Below are 19539 nucleotides of genomic sequence, written 5' to 3' on the forward strand. Positions count from 1 at the left end.
AGACAAAGATCTGTAAATCCAAGGTGAAGGGTGATGTGGTGCTGTGGGCGTGGGCAGAGGGGGTCAGGTTTGCTTTATCAGTCCCTGTATCTTTCCCAGAAGAAATTAGACAATATCTTGGGCTGTTTCTTTCCTTCTGTTCCCAGTGGTGAATATCCACGAGTTGAATGTTTAACCCTTGATGCATTTTTGTGTCTCAGACTTTAGTTGTTCCTTTGCAGCAAGCTCTCCCAAACTGCACTGCTCTAAGCTCCAGGGTTAGACTCCTGTCAGTTAAATATAATAATTTAGTTCCCCACTACGTTGCTGAAGGTTTTAGCTGCAGAAAATCCAGCCTTCCTCTTCCACAATTCCACCATCTCATTGCCTGTGGGACTTCACAAGCATGGGCAAAGTACTGATCGAGCTGTCCTGTAATTGGATTGGCTGATAAAACATCAACAAATGTCATGTTGTTTAATAGAATCCCACAATAGAATCCCATCTGAGATGGGAGACCAACAAGATAAGGTGAATAAAAATGATCTGTGTGTCTGAACTCAAATCACAAAGTCTTTACATTAGACACCAGTGTGTCAGATATTGGCAGGTACTGCTCAAGTCTTTATTTTTTCCCATTTGAGAAACAGAGATGGTGAAACCTGTCTTAAAGCATTATGGAATATTATTAGTTGCTAATGCAACATAATTCCAGAGCAACAGGTGTTGCATTAGCTGCAGAGTTTAGAGATTGCCTCTGTAGTATAGCCTGACTTGTGCTTTCCTTTAAACCAGGCAGTTCTCCTGGTAGGGTTGTGGGTCCCACCATCTCATACAGACAATCTGTTTCCCGTGGGAAAGAAATAGGCAGGCTGAGAGGGGGGAAATGGGTTTCCTGTTCCTCTGGCAGAAGGTGAGTGAGGAGCAGCTTCATCAGAGAAAATCCTCCAGTCTCCCTGCTCCCTTTTTGCATTTGGAAGCAAGAAGAGCAGACTGCCTTAGGAATGGGACTGCAGTTGTCTCAGGGCTGGGCACGTAACACATTCCTGGTGATAGCTGGAGAAATGAAGAGGGACTCCAGAAATGAATAAGGAAACCATAAAATCACCAGTCATTAGGAGCTGACAGGCAGCAGATCTGCTTCAATGCTCTGTACCAGGCACTATTATTTAAGAACATTCTGTGTGAAGAGACAATTCATTTGAGCTGAGAACTGCTGAGCGAGTTTGTAAATTAGATTTTTATGCGTTTGAAAACATGAAAATTATTATTTTAAATATTTACAGCCAGTTGCTTCATTACCTACCTGCTCTGGAGGTAGATGATGTTCTGGCTTCTGATTCTTGTGCAAGAAATTATGTCTTTGAATGTACTTTTACACCTAAAGGAAGCCTGGCTGCTTTTTCCCACAGGTGCAGTAAGAACTGCAGAGAAGCTAAATTTGTTTTTTCTGGGGTTACTTCCTGGACCCCAGCTATGCTGGGAGACATGGGAAAAGGTTTGCCAGAGACATGGGGAAGAGTTGATGCAGCTGATCTTACAGCAGTGTACAAAATCCGTGTTTGATGCAGAAGGAAATAATGTAGAAAAGAACTCTTCAAATTTCTAGTTTGTGATCCCCTTCAAAACCATCCCTTTCCAGAGGCCCCTCTTCTTGTCCTGTCTCTGCTTCAATGCCCAGCCTTGTTTGTGGTTGTGAACAACAGACTGCACAGGAACTTAAAGTGCTGAATTTGGGTTGGAAAAGGCCTTAAAGCCTGTCTAGTTCCAACCCCCTGCCATGGACAGGGACACTTGGAGTGTGTCACCTGCTCTGTAATCACTAACCCTGCGCTCACACCTTTGCACAGCAAATGTGAGGCAACCAACTCCTCTGCCTTTACCAGAGCACCTTGAGTAATCTCAGATTTAGGATGAGGTAAAAACATGCAGGTGCTGCCAGCAAATGACCCACAGGGCAGCTCAGCAGGGGCTTCCTCTTTTGAGGTCTGGCTGTGTCAGAGCACTTGAGTGGGATGAACAACCTTGGGGCTGGTTGTTCCATGTTTTACTCACACTTATGTTTGTTTCCACAGAAAAGCTGCCTTCTTCCTATACCTCAGAGCCTGGCAAGGTGCCCCCAGTGCTGGCACTGTGTGTGAGAGGGCCTAAAGCACGTGGCACCTTGCAGGACATCGTGGGGCCATCTGACCCGTGGCTGGCCAGAGTGACAGACTGTGGTTCCATCAACGCCATCTACGGAGAGAGCCAAGAGGAGCCTCTCCTGTACTTGCCCTGCCTGGACAGCTGTGTGCACAGGGACCTGTGCCTCTGGTTCGGAGGGAGGGCTGCTGGGATCCTGCACCTGCCCTCCAGGTGATGGTCTGGATGGTGTGGAAGTGTTTGTTCCCACAGGCAGTGTGTTCTTTATGTGTCAACATTCTGCTAAAGGTCTGGGAAACAGGAGTGCAAGGTGGGAGGAATTCATCTACTTTTGTGTTTCCAAACTTGTTTGTAAAAGTCCTCCTCTTTTCTACACCAGATCATAGAATCAAAGAATCTTGAGTTGGAAGGGACCCATCAGGATCATTGAGTCCAACTCCTGGCCCTGACCAGGACACCCCAACAATCCCACCCTGTCCCTGAGAGCGTTGTCCAAACCCTCCTGGAGCTCTGGCAGCCTTGGGGCTGTGCCCACTGCCCTGGGGAGCCTGTTCAGTGCCAACCACCCTCTGGGGGAAGGACCTTGTCCTGAGATCCATCCTAAACCTCCCCTAGCACAACTTCAGGCTGTCCCCACAGGTCCTAGATGTGTCAGGTGTGGGACACTTGTGACACTTTCCATCCCCTGTTCCCTGGTAGCAAGGCCAGTAATTCAGGCACTTGCAGCAAGATTTGGAGACCTGGTGCTGAAGGAGGAGTGGCCCTTTCCCAGGAAACCTGCTCCAGCTTTGCCCTCTGTCCCTCCATATCAACTGATAAGGGGCTTCAGGGGGAAAAGGTTCTTTGGAGGATGATGCCAGATGTGTGTGGAAATGAAGGGTGGCTTATAAACCTTTAGCTGTCAGCACGAGGAATGCAATTTAGGAAGTGATGGCATAAGTGTAGGGTTCCAAAGAGTGCTGGGCACAGGTGAGGTTCAGGAGTCTGGAATGTCACGCTTGGATGGGTCTGGGAATGGCTTTTAAGCATCCATTATTCCATCATGCAGCCCTGATCATCCCTGTGCTGCTGTGCAGTGCTGCAGGGAGGGGCCTGCAGCTCCCAAAGGCTCACTTTGGCTCTCCAGGACAGAAATGGCTTTTACTGAGTGGTTTTTAATCTGGAAGTTTTTAACACTGACAAAATACCTGCCTTTGGCCTCACCCAGCAGAGCAGAGGGGGGTGAGGGAAAGGGGAGGGCAGGGAGAAAAGCTTGAGCAGCTCTGTGAAGTGACACTCAGCAGAGCTTGCACACCATCTGCACCTGGACTCCCTTGCACTCCTTCTCAACAGTCCTTTTCCCAAATCTCTCTGCAGCTTTTCCTTGATGGAGATGAGTACTTTCTATGGCACAAAACAATCTCCTCCCTTCCTGACAATCTTGCAGCTTCCTGGACAGAGGCTCTTGAGGGCCCAGGGAGCACATTTAATCCTGTGTGTGAACACAGGGCTCTGCTGTGCCTGTTTGGGCAGCGGAGGTGGGAAAGGGTTTGGGACACAAGTCCTGTGAGGAGCAGCTGGGGGGGCTCAGCCTGGAGAAAAGGAGGCTCAGGGGGGACCTTCTGGCTCTGCAACTCCCTGACAGGAGGGGGAGCCGGGAGGGGATCAGGTTCTGCTCCCAGGGAACAAGGGACAGGAGGAGAGGAAACAGCCTCAAATCGTGCCAGGGGAGGTTCAGGTTGAATATTGGGGAAAATTTCTTCACTGAAAGGGTGGTGGAACCCTGGCACAGCTGCCCAGGGCGGTGGTGGAGTCACTGCCCCAGAAGTGTTCAAAAAGAGAGTAGATGTGGCACTTCATAATACAGATTAGTGGGCATGGTGGGGTTCAGTCAAAGTTTGGACTTGGTGATCTTGGAGATCTTTTGCAACCTTAGTGATTCTATGATTCCATAATATCAAGCTGCAGCTCTCCTCTCCCTGGTGTCACCTCTGTGTCCCAGGTCTGTGTGAGCACATGGGATGCATCCTCTGCCCTGGGGTTTTTGGTTTAGGGGCATCTCCTTTTAGTATTGCTGAACAAATGATGCTGTGGTGAAACTGCTGCAGAAAGCTCAGATGAGGCCCTGCAGCTGCAGGTTCTGGACAGGTTTTTGGGATCCTGGCTGCTCCTGGGGGCAGTGTGACACAGTGGCTGTGGCAGCAGGCTGAGGGGGAGATCAGCTGCAGTGCTGGCAGTGCTTTCTGCAGAGTGGCAAAGCTCAGCTATGTGGAACTAACCTGATGCTGGGGAGGGATTGTGTGTCAGAGTTTAGCCCTGCGTGGCCATCAACAGCCACTCTCAGAATTTTTTTGCCACGCTCTCAGTGTGGCAAAACTTTAAAATTTAATTCTATTTATTATTTTACATATGTACATATTTATTTATTATTATGTTATACTGTTATATAAATTTATTAATAATAATTCATATTAGAGCATTGTATATACATTTATGTGTAAAAATAAATACATAGTTTCTCTTTATAAATTTATAATTTACGTTTAAAGATTATCTTATAAATTTGCTAGAAATATATAAATATACATTATTATTATATCACTTATATAGTATATATTATTATTTAGTTTATTATTTTATTTTTATTTGGTTTGTTTGTTTATTTTTCCTCTCACAAAGATGATGACTTCTGCTCCTGTGGTATAGCTTAGTCTGGAGCAGCACTACATCCTAAATAATACACTTGTCTTTCTCCTAACATTGGTAATTTGGTCCACTGGGAGACAAGAATACAAACGGCAGCTCAGATGGCCCTTTGCAGATGATTCTTGCAGATGCTGTGGGCTCCTGGCAGTGAGCGAGCAGGAGGTGTTCCAGTGAGCAGGAGACAATTCCAGCCAGCTCGGAAGGGCTGAGGCAGCTTTGCCTGAGCAGCCTGTGCTCACAGTCCCAACCAAACTGTTCCCAGACAGTCCCTGGCTTCCAAACCACACCTTCTGTTTGCCCTGCCCTGATCTGGGCCTTGTGGATATGCAGGAAAGTTGCCGAGGTTCCACTGGCACATCTCTGCTAGGCTCGATCGTGCTTGTTGCCTAACATGAACCTTCCCAACTGCTTAAACTCAGGCTAAAGAACCCACTGTGAATAGCAACTCTGATGTGTCTGTGGGTGGGAAGAGCTCTGCTAGTGCAGCCTGACATGTTTCTTGATTCCCAGATTTCTTTGCCAAGCTGGCTACTTTGCATTAGCTGCTTTTAATTGAACGCAGAGAGGCTCAGGGGGAGTAATAGAAAAAGATGTTCAGCCAGAGAGACCTCAGTGCAGCTCATGTCAGGGACATGGGACTGAAATGGCTTTTTCAGTAAAATAGTTTTACCAGAGAAGCTTCTGTGGCACTAGATTTGCTGCAGAAAGTAGATTTGAGTCAGAATCTGGTGTAACAGCTTTTAATATTTATCATTCTTCTGTAGCTGTCAGGGTCTTTCATCAACTGGGACAGAAGCAGATGAAGAAAAGATTGATCTCCAGAGCATGATGCTGCCTCGACATCCAGCCATGCTTGTCTCAACTACCAAAGGTCAGTGTTAGATCCATCTGGAGGTTTTATGGTTCTTCTTCACTGATAATATCACTTTACTCCAGCCCAGCCCACCTGTCTCAGGAAATTCTGCTTCCTTGGATTGCTCAGGGCTGTGACCTGGCCAGTTCTAGAGCCAGGAATGAATTTCTAGTGGAACATTTTTCCTGTGATGAAATGGCAGAGAATTGTTACACATCAGCCTCCTCATGGAGGCAGCTGCTGGAGTCCTCTAGGCTGCTCAGATGGCAATGAAGGGGGAGGAAAAAAGAAACAAAAAAAACAATGCACAGGAAATCTCTGCACAGAGGGGCCTAACAGAATCCTTAAATTGCTTGTTTATCTGATCAGAGATCATCTTCCTCTTCTGGTGAAGAGCTGAATATAATCATCAGGGGAATTCAGTGGTGAAGGGTTCATTCAGGGCAGGATTGACCACACAGTCAGAAAGGGGAGCACTGCATGAAGCTGGTTCCACTCAAATACCCCTGCTCCCTTTGTAGGAGTTTCCTTTGGCTTCTGAAATGGTCCCTAACCAGCAGCAGGCTGTGTGCAAGGGACACCTGCCAAGGCCTCAGCTGGCTAAGGAGGATCCCTTTGGTGTTGGGTACCTGCTGTAAAGGCCAGTGTGCTGCCACACCTCTGCAGTGGGGCCTGGCACAGCAGATCTGGGGTGCAAGGGCTTTTTGGGCAATGTTTAGAGCACTGGTGGCTGCTTTCTGCTCCCACAGCTGATAGTTTCACAGGAATGGAACCTGAGGGGAGCAGAAGGTCAGCAGCTGTCAGGGAGAAGGTGGCAGAAGGGAAGAAGGATTGAAGTGACATAGGAAGAAAGCATGAGAAATTACACTGCCAAAGTTAAAAAATCCATGAGAAAAGGAGGAGAGCATAAGGCAAAAAGATGAAAGGAACAGAAAGTGACAGAGGGTGACAGGAGGAAAATGGAGAAGGGAGAAAGCAAAAAAACAAGTCTCAGTTTTGAAATGCTCTTTGGTGTAACAGCACATGTTAATTCAGGTAGCTTGGCAGCCAGCCATTGGCTCTGTTATTTGGGATTGGGATTGTTGGCAGCTGGTGGCTACTGATGGAATGAGTCACATTTTCTGCCTCCCCTTCCTTTTATGGCCATTAATGATTCACAGTTGCTGTGGGCTGCTGAGTTATACCACACCACGTTCCGTGTATATTTGGGCTCAGGAAGTCACTGTTGAGCTTCATTCCTAAGATAGCTGGATCATGGCTGTCGGAAGGGAAGCTGAAAATCTGGCCTGGGAGCAGACACTCTGTGGGGTTTAAAGGAAAGGAAACATTCACTAACTCCTTCCCTCAGGGTTCCAGCAGCTTCTCTTGCAGACAAGAATATTTACCCATGCAGAGCAGATGTACTGCATCTCCCACCAGGTAGATCTGCCCCTTCTCAATAATCCCAAGTTTTAGTCACCCTAGCTGGTATTTTGGTTGATTTGGGTTTTTTAATATGCAAGAAATGTTTTTTAGAAGTATTGTCAACTAGAAAAACCCCAAAATTTTACCACCCACAACCCTGTATTTTGACAGTTCCCATATAATGAATGTCTTGCTTTAAGTCAGTGTTAAAGCCAACTAGAAATTTTAGGCAAAGAAACACCCTGCCTGTCCTGTCCTTAGTGCCAAACACAAGGTTTCTCTTGTTTTGGTGCTGTTGCTTTGAACTACCAGGCTGAGCCTTGGTCAGATTCTTGGGAGGATGGTTATTCATACCACAAAATCTAGAATAAAAAGAAATAGTCACTGTCCTACCCCCCAAAACAAGAGTAATTAGGACATAGAGACTGAAATCTTCCAATCTCATATCATTTAATTAGAGCTAAGAGAAATTAATAGGGCAGTGTAGAGGAAACCCATGCAGAGGTGGCACTGGGGCTTTGTCCTCACAGGTCACTCTTGGCAGGTTATGGAGATCTGAGTGTACACTGTGAGGGATAAAAAGCTGTGTTAGAACTGGGAAGGTGTGATGATGAAGGTGATGGGAAAAACAACCAAAATAAGATTAGAACAAAGCAAGGACCTCAGGTAGATCAGAAACTTCAGGGAAAAGTCTTGAGCTTGTCTTGTGGTGCCTAAGATGGGGCTTAGACTGCTTGGGAGGTCTTGTAGTCTCTTTTTCCTGGTCTTGCTCACAGCATGTGTTGGCAGCGAGCTTGGGATTCAATTCACAAAACAGGAGTCTAAAACCCAAGGTTCTAACCCAGTGTAACCTTATCTGCTGGGGTGAGGGGTACAAGGAGAGCTCAAGCAGCCAGAGCCAGTGGATGAGGATCAGGTAGGACAGAGCAGGCTGGTACCACAATCACAATGACCAAGGAACCTCTGAGGCCCCAGATGGTTCCAACCAAAGAGTGAGGTGCAATCATGATCTCAGGCTGGTCCAGAGCTTCAGGAGACTGTACCACAAGGCAGGTTCTGGGATGGAGGTTAGAGACAGGAATAAAGGAGGAACAGGAGGAAGCAGAAGGTGGTGCTGAGCGGGATTGCAGCTACAGGCTGGGACCACCAGTAACAGCAGAGAGGAACGGCCGGGGCTGCTCCGTGCACTTTGTACTGGAGAAATTGTTCAAGAACAAGCTGTTCTTGTTGACTTTGGTTACTCATCATGTGATCAGGCTTATCAGGCCCCCAGTCCTTGAGGGACCCTAGTGCTGTTGGGAAGCTGTACAGTGACAGCTCCCTGTCACAGGGGTGCCACACTTGCCTGCACGTGAGCTGAGCCACGTTCCTCCCAAACCTGAGGAGACAGGCTATCTGCAGTGTATGATTCATAAAGAAATTACTGATGATGCCAGAAACTTTTCCATCCTAGGGTGGCCCTCGATTGCAGTCATTCTGAGCTGGATACAGCAAATAAACTGTAAAACACAATAAAACACAATGTCACCATTTGGGATGTGCTTCCAGCTGGAAGCACCCACTGTGAGAGCTGCCTTGCATTATTGACACCACAGCTTCTGTGACAATAACACGCTGCTTTCCTTACCCTCTTTTTGATCTAGGGGACATCATTTTGATGGTGTCGCCTGTGATACCTCCTCGTGCCTATGGAAATGTGATTTCTGTCTGCGCTCGCCGGGGGTTTGTTCTGCAGGGGCTCAGACAGACGCAGCTCTCACCTGAGCACGGCCTCGTGCTGAGCATGACAACAAGGCAGGTACTGGACAAAGCACAGCGAGCTGTATACCCTCTTACCCCTTGGTCTGCAGCTAATCATGCCAACACTCCTCTAGTAAGTGCTATAAGGACACCCATTCCCTCTTTTCCAGCCAGCCAGCACTTGTGTTCTCCCCATTCCTGGGAGTGGCACTCGGGTTGCTTTCTGTGCTGGCTTTTCTCTAGTAGGAAAATCCCACCAGTCCTTGGCCTCTCACTAGGAACAGGAGTGTAAATTCATCATTGGGCCTCCTCCTCCTAAAATTAATTTGAATTTTACCATTGATCTCAGAAAAGCAAGTAGCCCCATGGACCAAAATAACACTCTCTGATCTGCAAAGGTGTGTTCAGGAGCACAGTCTTTACTAACAGACTGATGTTTGGTGCTGTACTTCACAGTCCCCTAGTTCAATGCACTCTAAATGGGTTGCAAAAGGAGCTTTCCTGTTATCAAAACTATCTTTTTTTTTTTTCTTTGAACCTCTTTCTAACATGGTGATAGATTTGACTTAAAATGCAGTTGGCATTTTGACAAGTCAGCCTAAGGAAACAGCAGTAATCATAAATGCAAGATTGCAGTCAAACTTAACATATGCAAGTAGTCCAGTGCTGCACTTTGTACATTATAAATCACACAGGAATCTCGTGGCAGTTTCCCCCACAAAGGAGCAGATCCCTGACTTCAAATTATCATGCTGAGTGTTGCTTGCTGTGTCAGTCAGGAAACACATCATTTTGCAAATTAAACTGTACAAATCCCCTCTTTTCTGCTTAAGCCTAAGGAATAATAATGCCCCTGGCCATGATATTTTTCAGAATGAATATAACCTATTTATGGAATACTACAGACCAAATAACCAGATGTTTGGAGCAATGATCCTGAGTGGCCATTAAGAAGTAAACAGCAGCACCTATTGCTCCTGTTTGGAGCTAAAATTTCTGAAAATCATCCCTTCATTTGGGACTCAAGATCCTTTTTGTACGAGTGACTTGAAGTGGTACCACATTTCAGCTCCATTACCGCTGTTTTTGTTTTGGCCCAGCCCAGTTGCAGGGCAGAATGTTTTTATGTAAAGCCTCTTCCCTGAGGTTTAAATTAAGTTTCTCTGTCTCAGGGAGAGGTAATGCATGAACACTTAGATATTGAAAATTCCCATTCCTCAGTGTTGAGCTGTATCTTGTTATGCCATCATAATTTACCTATTGGCTCAAGCACCACAGTAATTCCACCTGGATTTAGCAGTCTAACTTGCCCTCATTATTTCAGATTGCTGTCTTTTGCCCTGGAAAGAGTTCAAGCTCCCCTGATAGACCTGCAAGGGGAGAACTCCCAGCTGGACCACGGAGGCACTGCCTGGTTTTGCTGCTGAGGAAGGAGAATGCAAGTCATCACATTCCTGCCCTGGTGAAAGGTAATGCCTTCCCTGCTCAACAACCTGGGGGAAGGAGGTTTGCACTTCACTGTGTGGGAGCTCAACGTTATCAGTCTGACCACAGCTGTTGCAGTGCAGGGAATAGTTATGGAAAATATCAGGGCCTGCCGGTTTTCTGTACGCTCCCCCAGCCCAAGGAGTGAATCAGTCACTACTACACATTCAGCAGAGCAGGCTGATCTTTGCCAGGGGTTTGATCTTTAGCGCTGGAGTCCTCTTGAACTTAGAATCACTGAGTAGTTCCTTTTGGAAAGGACCTCAGAAGGTCTCATCCAACTTCCTGCTCAGCACAGCATCAGCAGAGAATTCCAATCAGGATGCTCAGGGGGTTTTCCAGTCAGGTCTTGAAAATCTGCAAGGCTCCCCTGCCTCTCTGGGGCTTTGTTCCAATGCTGGACCATCCTTATGGGAACTGTTTTTTCTTTGTGTCAAGCTGGAGCCTCCCCTGCTTGAATTTGTGAGCCTTGTCTCTGCACACCTCCATACTGGGCCTGACTTCATCATCTCACACACATGGCACGTGGTGTGGGATTCTTGGGATTGTCCTGTGCAGTGCCAGGAGTTGGACTTTGATGATTCTTGTGGGTCCCTTCCAGCTCAGGACTTTCTATGATTATATGACCTCAATAACCTCCTCTACAGATATTCGTGTTGATTGAAGGTAGGATAGCCAAAATGCAGATGTGCCACTGAGCCTGAGGGCAGCATCTGATCCCACCAACACCAGCTCCAAGTCTTGTGTACTTGTGACTTCCAAGGACCTGGAAAGTTACTCACTTTGTATTTAGGGACTGCCAAAACCAGACAAGTTTTGCTGCCCCAAATCTTCTTACTTGAATGAAACTGTGCTGAGGCTCTGGTTCAGGAAAAACATGATTTGGTTTTCTTAAGGATGAGCTGACATTGGTCTCAAGTGGGGAAGATCAGAGTGATCAGAGGGAACAGAAATCCTGCCCTGCCCAGCTCTTCCCAAGAAGGGGGTCCCTGTGACTGACCCCTCCAGTAACACCACCACAAATAGCCCATGATGAGGACATTCACCCACAGCCCAGACACTTCCTTTAACCTGTCCATTTTAAAGGTTTGGGGAAAAAAAAAAAATGACAATTCAAAAAGTCCTGGGCTTTTTCTCCTGAGACTATCACAGACTGTTCTGAAAACATGTGCAGACACAAAGGATTAATCATGGCAGACTAATTAGAACCCCGTGTCACCTGCTGCCTCTGCACCCAAAGAAAGTTGCTTATTAAAAAGTGCAGTTTCTGCTCCTTTTCTCAGTGCCACAGGGGACGTTTACAGTGTTCATGTTTTGCACAGGGAAATTTCCACTGGAAATATATAGGTGAGACTGGAACAAAGCATAGTCTGGAGACGTAAAATGTTTTTCCTCATTGTACAGAACTCAGGGTTTTTTTCCTTTGTTTCGAGACAGATTTTGCAAATGCCTCTTTCCACGTGTTCTGTGTTCTTTGCATCATTCCTGTGCTTCAGAACTGACCCAGAAAGTTACCTTAGTCCATGTCCCATAGCCCTGGAGAGGGGAAGCTAACACTTACCACACAGGCTTTGGTTTGGCCTCTGGAAAGTGAAGAATAGCACTGAGATTTGAGTAGGATAAACACCTCACTGAGGAGTTTTGCATTTATAATCAGTACCCCTGAAATGCAGTTACCCCTTTTAGAACACTGTTTAATTTTCAAAGCAAGGAAAAGCTCAACAATTAGTCCTGAAATAGAGCAGGTAAATAGGTGGGTTTGGGTAAGGATCTCTGTCTTGAGGATCAAACACTATATATTTATGTCCAAGCTTTATTTTTTGCCATGCCCTGAGTTTGAACAAACAGCAGGTAATGCTGTGACAGTGATGGCACATTTTTGGTTCCTCGTGCCTGCTGAATTTTGAGAAGCAGAGAGGTGATTGTCAGTGGTACATCTGACACCTGAGCTTTGCCATCAACCTCTAGCACCAATAATGCATTTCTCACGTTCCACCAGAGTGAATTTTTGACAGCCTTGCCCGGTAGAAAGCGATCAAATGTGTACAAAGTAATTTGAAAAATAACAAGCCTTTAAAACTGTGGCCTGAAATATTATTACAGAAGGCTGAACTAATTGTTGTGGAAGTGTAGCACATGCCAGCCCCTTAATGCACTGCCTGTGTGCAGCCCAGCTCTTTGGAGCTGCAATGAAGCTGAGAGATTACTGGGTTTAAGCACTCGGTGTCTGTGAAAGTGGTGTGGAATCAGACATTTTCCAGGCTGGGAGTTACACGAGCAGAACACGACGTCTCTGTTCAGGTCTGAAACCTCCGTGGGGTTCACGTGGGGCCATGTGGGATGCAGAACATTGGCCTCATGCCTTGGTTGTAAGACACCTTGAGAGCTTCCACGTGAGCATTGGGCTCACATTTGTGACTCTTCCTAGTGGACACCAACTTATTTAAGATATTTATTCTAATTCAGTTGCTGTGGCAGCATCCGTGCATTTGTTGCACGTTCACAGCAGGAGTTAGAAGGGGATAGAAACAACTGGGGTGCTGCTCCCAAAGCAGAGGTGTCTCCAGACAAAGCTGTGGCCCTGCCTCAATTTTCAACAGCTACTTGCCCCACTTGAATGATTAATATGATTTGGGGGAGAGGAGATGGTTAAGTTGCATTTCATGTCTCGGGTAAGCTCAGCGTGACTCCCATTAACATCTCTGTAATGGAACTGTGTTCATGTGAATCAAACATCTGGATAGCAGAGTGTTGTCGTGTCAGAGCTCTGTATCCCTCATGTTTGCTGCTGTTCCCTGCACAGGGCTGATGGATGAGCTGGCAAAGCCAGGCCTTGGCAGTGGGCAGAGCAGCCCCCCTGCCAGTGCTGGCCTGGATGCCTCTGTCTGCTTCCACGTGCTTCCGTACGGAGAGACCTCGCTGCAGACCCTGGGTAGGTCAGAGCTGGGGGAAATGCACTGTCCTGACTTTTCTTGGATCAGAGACTCAGAGAATGGCTTGGGTTGGAAGGGACCTTGGAGACCACCCTGTTCCACCCCCTGCCATGGGCAAGGGCACCTTCTACTAGACCAGGTTGCAGCCACGTAAGGTGTTACAACCTTATTAAGGGATTTTCCTGCATAAAACCAGCAGGAATATGCTTTATGTCTGTGATAGCTCACTTACTGTTCTGCTGTCCATCAATCATGGCAATGCTCACTAGCTGCATTCTGCTGCTAGGTAATGAATGGAAGAATCAATAGAAAAGCAAAATGAAAATTCTTTTCGAGTTAATTAAAAAGACATGGAAAAAGAAATTATTTCAATGTGGCATGATAACATACAATTAAACCTTAATTAATATATTTAATTAAAAGATTAATATCCAATCAATAGATATTTATTGCCATAGTTTCAAGAGAAGTCAAAATATTAAAATCAGATAAATCAGTGGTTGTGTGTAAAACTGGAATGTGCTGAAGTGATAAATGCTGGCAGCTCTGGTTCTTCTGTAGGTACAGAAAAGGCACTTTTCAATTTCATTGTATTCAGGTATTCTTAATTTCAGTTTATACAGTTGAATTCACTTTAGTAACTCATTCACTGAAAGCCGAGAAATTGATAGGATTTGAAACAGCAAGGAAATGGGTTTTCTGCTTTAAACCTGGGACTCACATGGGTGGGAGAGTCTTAAACCTACTAGTTCTGTACACATGAAGGTTCTGGTAACCAGGTGTTTATTTCACTAACTACAGGTTTCTTGCATGTTAAGCAGGTTAATATAGTTTTATTTAATTAAATTATTTGAATTTTTGGATGTCAGGACTTTTAGTTGAAGTATGTTACTTTCCAAAACTGAATTTGTGCTAAACCATAAGGCAAAATAATCATCAAATGCACATTATTCACCATTCTCTAGCATCATGAAATGTTAAGGTGCAGGACTAACTAAGTAAATAAATGTTTATCCATACAATTTTTTAATGATTATGTAGTGAAACAGTATGGAATCAAACACAGACTAGACTATTCCCAACAGGATCATGGATACAAGCATGGTGTTGCAGCAGCCCCCAAATTAGCTCTCAGTTGTGTGCCCTGTAATCTCTTTGAAACCTAAATGAGGTTTTGGTTTCATGTGAAGTCAGTCATCAGTTATCAATCCAAAACTGATGCCTTAAATCACTTTGGTGTAGATCTATCAACTCTGCTTACGGGTGGGAATAAGGATATCGAAATTACACGTTAATATATGTATGTAATATAATGTAATTCCAGGGAAGGAGTGGGACTAATTAGTGGGAGATTGCTGGGATAACACTCCCCATGCAGGACCCTTTTCCTGGCCATGCTGAGCTGCAGCTGAGGAGGCAGTGAAACACTGGCCATTGCTTTGTTGGGAATCAGTTCCTTCACAGTGAAAAAGACCTGAGATTTGTTGCTGTGGGGTAACAGTTTTGGTTTTGATGATCTCCCTGGACAGGAGGAAACCTCAGCTCAGTTCCAGAGCCCCACAACATTCCCCTGGATTTCTTCTGCCACCGAACATACGCTGCTGATCCTGGGATGGAGCAGGTCGTGGTGCTGACGGTGGTTGGAATGGAGACCATGAAAAGTGCTGGAGAGCTCCTTCACCAGATCCTGTTTCCTGGGCATACCAATCCATCTCGGAGTGCAGGTGATCCCAGCTCTTGGGGAGGGCTGGAGAACTTGGTCAGGAAAGTTTATCCTGGCCAACTGTTTTTATCATAGCAGGAACATCATGGAAAATGGGGTGACTGGAAGAAGAACAGGTTTCTTTGTTCACCTGCCTAAAGAGATGAAGAATTTGTCATAACAGGCCACATTTCATACCACAAACAGCTCAGGTGGCCATAATTTTCTTCAGAGAGGGTCAAATTAATTTAAAATTTTGCTTAGAATTACTAAGCTTTTATGTAATTCAGAGCATTATATCTCTCCCTAAGCACTGGGAGATCAGGCAACTGTAACTGGGGCACAGCAACAGGAATTTGGAAGTCACAGCCTCTGTTCTGTCCTCTGACATCCTTTGTGAGCAGAACCAAGACACTTCACTGCTTCACGCTTCGATTCTTCCTGCACAGGAGGAAAAGCGATGCCATCCCCGTGTTAAATGCTCACACATGCATGAAGAGGGCTGTCAAGCCCTAGGCAGGATGATGATTTTATGTAATTTCATGATGTAGGTTGCACTGAAGTGTAATAATACAGGAAGTGTATGCACAAAGGGCAGAAGTCTGGCCCTGTCTTATACTGTGTGCATCCTACTCTCCTAAAACTATGTTGCAATACTGCTTGAAATACTACTGAGTAAGTTCTGTACATGAGATCCCAACTGACAGAAACTTCCAGCACTCATGAACTGAGTCCCTAAATATTTTGCTACACTGCAGTAAGACTACTTTACAAACACAACAACATTTAAACTAGAGACAAGTCAGCATTCTGTTGTAGTTTATTACTATAATGAACGTTGCTTGTGGAATGTTATGAGGGGTGCTAAAGGATCTATAATTATAGATTATGCTGTGCCAAGCCACATTGTTGTCAGTGTATTCACAGTGATTCCCTTTCTACTCTTCTCCACTGGCTGTGCTCTCTAATCTAAATCATGGCACTTGCTCCCTGTGGCTCCCTGGTGATTTCCCAGATAGCCCATTTTTTCTTTTCAGGGTAATGTTATTTCCTAGCATTTGGATCTTGTGGGTTTTCCCAACATGTTCCTATATCTGCATTACAGTCCAGTCTGGATGGGTGGTGGTGAAGCAGCTTTGGAACTTGTCTAGTGAAAAGAATCAGTGTGAAGTCAGAACATTTGTCTCCAAAAGCAAACACAGCTCCTGTGAAACACTTGCTGCTGTCTGATGCTGAGCACTCTTCTCTTGACTTGCAGAAGAGCCTGATTCAGGATTGGAGCTGCTGGGCCTGAAGTGGTTGCCCCACCTGACTCGACGTCAGGCCAGAGAAATAACCCCTTTTGAGGCTGGAGATACTCACTGGCAAAGGAGCCTGGACATGCTGATGTCCAACCCCGTCCTCGTGTGCGTGTTCTGGGGCATCGACGCCTTCGACGCTCTTGCAGGTGTAGTGCAGGGATTTACACAGTGCAGGGAGAAGCTCACCACAGGTGGAAGTCTCCCACAGGCAGTAATGGCCTTGACTCCAGAGGTGACATTCAGACAAGTCGTCCTCTTCTTCACAGAGGCTGATTTTGTAGCTGGTAAGACGTGTTGTCACTCGTTATGTTATCCTCAGGGATAAGGTGGTTGGGAATTGATTGTACTTGGACAAAGGAATCCAGCGCTGTGGGTTTTCTCAGGCACAGAAAAACTTAACAATTGGGGGCTAAATTCTGTGCTTGGCTGAGTTATGATGAAGGCTATGAAATCATCAGCAGCCAGCTGAGGGCATCTGCCAGCTGGCTGATGAAATTAATGTGGCTCTGCTTGGCCTGGTGCCCTTTCCAAAGATCTCGAGGTGCTCCATAAGTACTGAATAGATATCAGAGCAGTTGGCAGGACCAGTAAATAACACCCTGCATTTTACATTTCTGTAGAAGAGAAACTGAAGAACAGGGCCAAGATCTCTTCCACCTAAAGCAGACACCTGGCTGTGGTGCCACACTTGTTGGGGCTTGATGCCTCGACCTTACCCTGTACTCAGGGAGATGAAGGTGTCACCAATCTGCAGAAGCTGAAGGAAGCAGATTTCTTGAGGTTTTTTTTAATCCTGGAAGAGAATGAACAGAGGAATGGAGATCTTTGTTGTCAAAAGCTTCTCAGGCTTCAGTGATATGTGCCACCATCCATCTTTCAGCACAGTAGACTTGCTCCTGTACCAGGAGTGGTACAGTCATGCCTCTTAAAACCAAATCACTGTGCAGACTGTGGGGTTATTGGCACTGGATGTTCTGGAGCAGCAGACTACAAGCTCCCACTCTTTTCATGTGAAATATTTTGCCATGTCATCTCCATTTTTGGGCTGCCTGACTCCTCACACCCAGAGACAAACAGCTCTGAGCCTGTCAACTTCTGAAGGTGTCCCTGCCCATGGCAGGGCGTTGGAACGAGATGGGCTTTAAGGTCCTTTCCAACCCAAAGCATTCTGTGATTCTGTGATTAGTCAGAAGCAGAGAGAAATCAAGATTGTGGTAACACCACATGTCAACTGAGGAGCAGTGACGCAGTTCCAGAAGTCCATTCGTGCTTTGAATTCACAGCTCTTCCTTTATCTTTCCTTGGGGAAGAAAGGTCCTTTGTTGTCAACACAAACTTAGACACTCAGTGTCAAACACTCTGTGCCTGTGTAGTGTGGAGTAACAAATTGGCTTTAGTGAACAGAAAGAAGAAAATGTGATTTGTCTGGGAAAAGATCCCCAGCTTAGTCTCACAGAAAGTTAGATTTGGCAGTGAACTACGTGGGAGTTCTGTGTGAGATTGATGAGCAAGAAGAGGAAGCCTTCAGAAATGGAGGCATCAGACAGACCAAATTAGTGTATGCAAGAATTCATGCATTGCAGCCCTTGATTAAAGTCATCTTGAGATGAAAAGGCAAAATAAGAGGGAAGCAGAGCTGTGAGCTCAGTTTATTGAGGGAGGTTGTAATGGCAGTGCCAGCCTTTCCCACCAAAGCCATTGTCAGGAACAAAGGAGCACGGCTCAGGCATGACTTCAGCACCCTGCACTATCTCTTTTATAGGATCATTACATTTTTCCTCTTGTTTTTATTGTTGTGGGAGGAATGGAGAGGCCTTTGTGCTAGAGAACAGCTCTTTAATATTTCTGTAACAGGTCTGCCATTTCCCCTGCTAAATGAACTCACCTTTGTCACCCCTTACCCCCAGACAGTGAAGGTTTCCCATCCATCAATCCATAAAAATACATCTCCTTCCTTTCCCAGATGAAGAACACCGCCCTGCTATGAAATACCTGCCACCACCTGGCAGCAGGTCCAGGGCTGAAGGTAAGACCAGAAATATGTACCTCCAACCAAAAGCTGCCTCTTGGATATAAACAAGTTATCTTATACTCTTAAATAGATTGAAGGAAACTATAACTGTCCTCTGTCAGAGCCATTAAAAGGGGATTGGTAAACCTTTGGTTAGACATCCTAATCCCAGGAAATTAGGGATAGATGGGTCCACTTGGTACTGGGAGAAGGTGCTAGATCACCTTCCTCCTCTGCAGTTCTGAGAGGGATCTGTCCAGGGTTGCTGTGGAAATTAGGCTGGAAGAGTAATTCATACCTGCTTTTCAGCAGCCCTTTTCAGATGTGGATCTCAAAAAAGATGAGTTGCATTTTATTGTGAGGATGTGAGCTAAAAAGTTATGAGGCAAGGACCTGGGAGCTGATTCCACCTATTTGTGCTTGTAGTATTCCAGCAAAATAAACAATAAACATGTGGAAAGAGAAAGAGGTCTCATTAGAAGAAAAACACTTTGGCTAGATACCTTCCAGATACGTTGTCCTGGGAAATAGAAATAGCTGGATTTTGGACAGTAATAAATACCCAAAAATGGTAATTTTGTTTTGATGAACAGATTGTAGTTTTCTGTTGTCTCACTGGTTAAACTTGCCAGCCACTGGCAAAGGAAGTCTTTCATTAATCTGATGCAGGATTCTCCTCATTGTGCCCTAGATCTAGATGATTTCTCACTTCACATGAACTTGAAGTGCCTTCATTTTCCTCACCTCTCCAGGTCCCTGCAGGTTTCACATTAGACTGAAGGAAACATTTTTCTCTAGGCTTTTGTCCTAAGTTGTGACTCAGCAGATCCTTTCACCCAGCTCTGCTCTCCTGAGGAACCACTGGAGCAGTCATTCCTGGCTGTTTGGGGAGTGTCAGGGAGGTTTTATCAGCAGAGCTGGGCTCAGTACTCAGAATCCACAGCACTTCTTGGCTTCCAAGAGCACAGGAGAGGACACCAAAGAGAACACCTGAGCTTCTGGGATTTACACTGGAAGCGAGGTTTCTAACTCGACTGTGGAATACTGGCAGCACAAAGGTGGCTTAAAACCATTGTCAGCCACTCCCTGAAATCACAGAAGAGGTACCCAAGAACCCACATGACTTGTAGTTGCAGTCTTATTCAGCATGTGCTCTTGGGCTTAGGGAAGAAGGGTGGAGATGGGACACTGAAATCAAGCCATGCATGTCCCACTAGAACACTTTTGGCTGCACTGTATAGAAATGATGGCAACATCCTCCAGATACTCTCCAGGAACACACATACCACTCACTCCAATCTCTC

General features: G+C 45.7%; 1 protein-coding gene across 1 annotated transcript in view; it reads left to right on the top strand.

The window, feature by feature from the left end:
* DNAAF8 (dynein axonemal assembly factor 8) overlaps window positions 1-19539 on the top strand; it is a 91307-nt gene that overhangs the window by 47767 nt on the left and 24001 nt on the right. The window contains exons 15-22 of the mRNA XM_050317825.1: window positions 2055-2334; window positions 5571-5677; window positions 8707-8861; window positions 10128-10272; window positions 13092-13220; window positions 14751-14945; window positions 16182-16508; window positions 18188-18250. Coding sequence (XP_050173782.1) covers window positions 2055-2334; window positions 5571-5677; window positions 8707-8861; window positions 10128-10272; window positions 13092-13220; window positions 14751-14945; window positions 16182-16508; window positions 18188-18250 — 1401 coding nt within the window. The remainder of the gene's footprint in view (window positions 1-2054; window positions 2335-5570; window positions 5678-8706; window positions 8862-10127; window positions 10273-13091; window positions 13221-14750; window positions 14946-16181; window positions 16509-18187; window positions 18251-19539) is intronic.

The sequence above is a fragment of the Myiozetetes cayanensis genome, unplaced genomic scaffold (assembly GCF_022539395.1).
Source record: "Myiozetetes cayanensis isolate MyiCay16 unplaced genomic scaffold, myiCay2020 scf20-37, whole genome shotgun sequence".
NCBI classification, from domain to species: domain Eukaryota; kingdom Metazoa; phylum Chordata; class Aves; order Passeriformes; family Tyrannidae; genus Myiozetetes; species Myiozetetes cayanensis.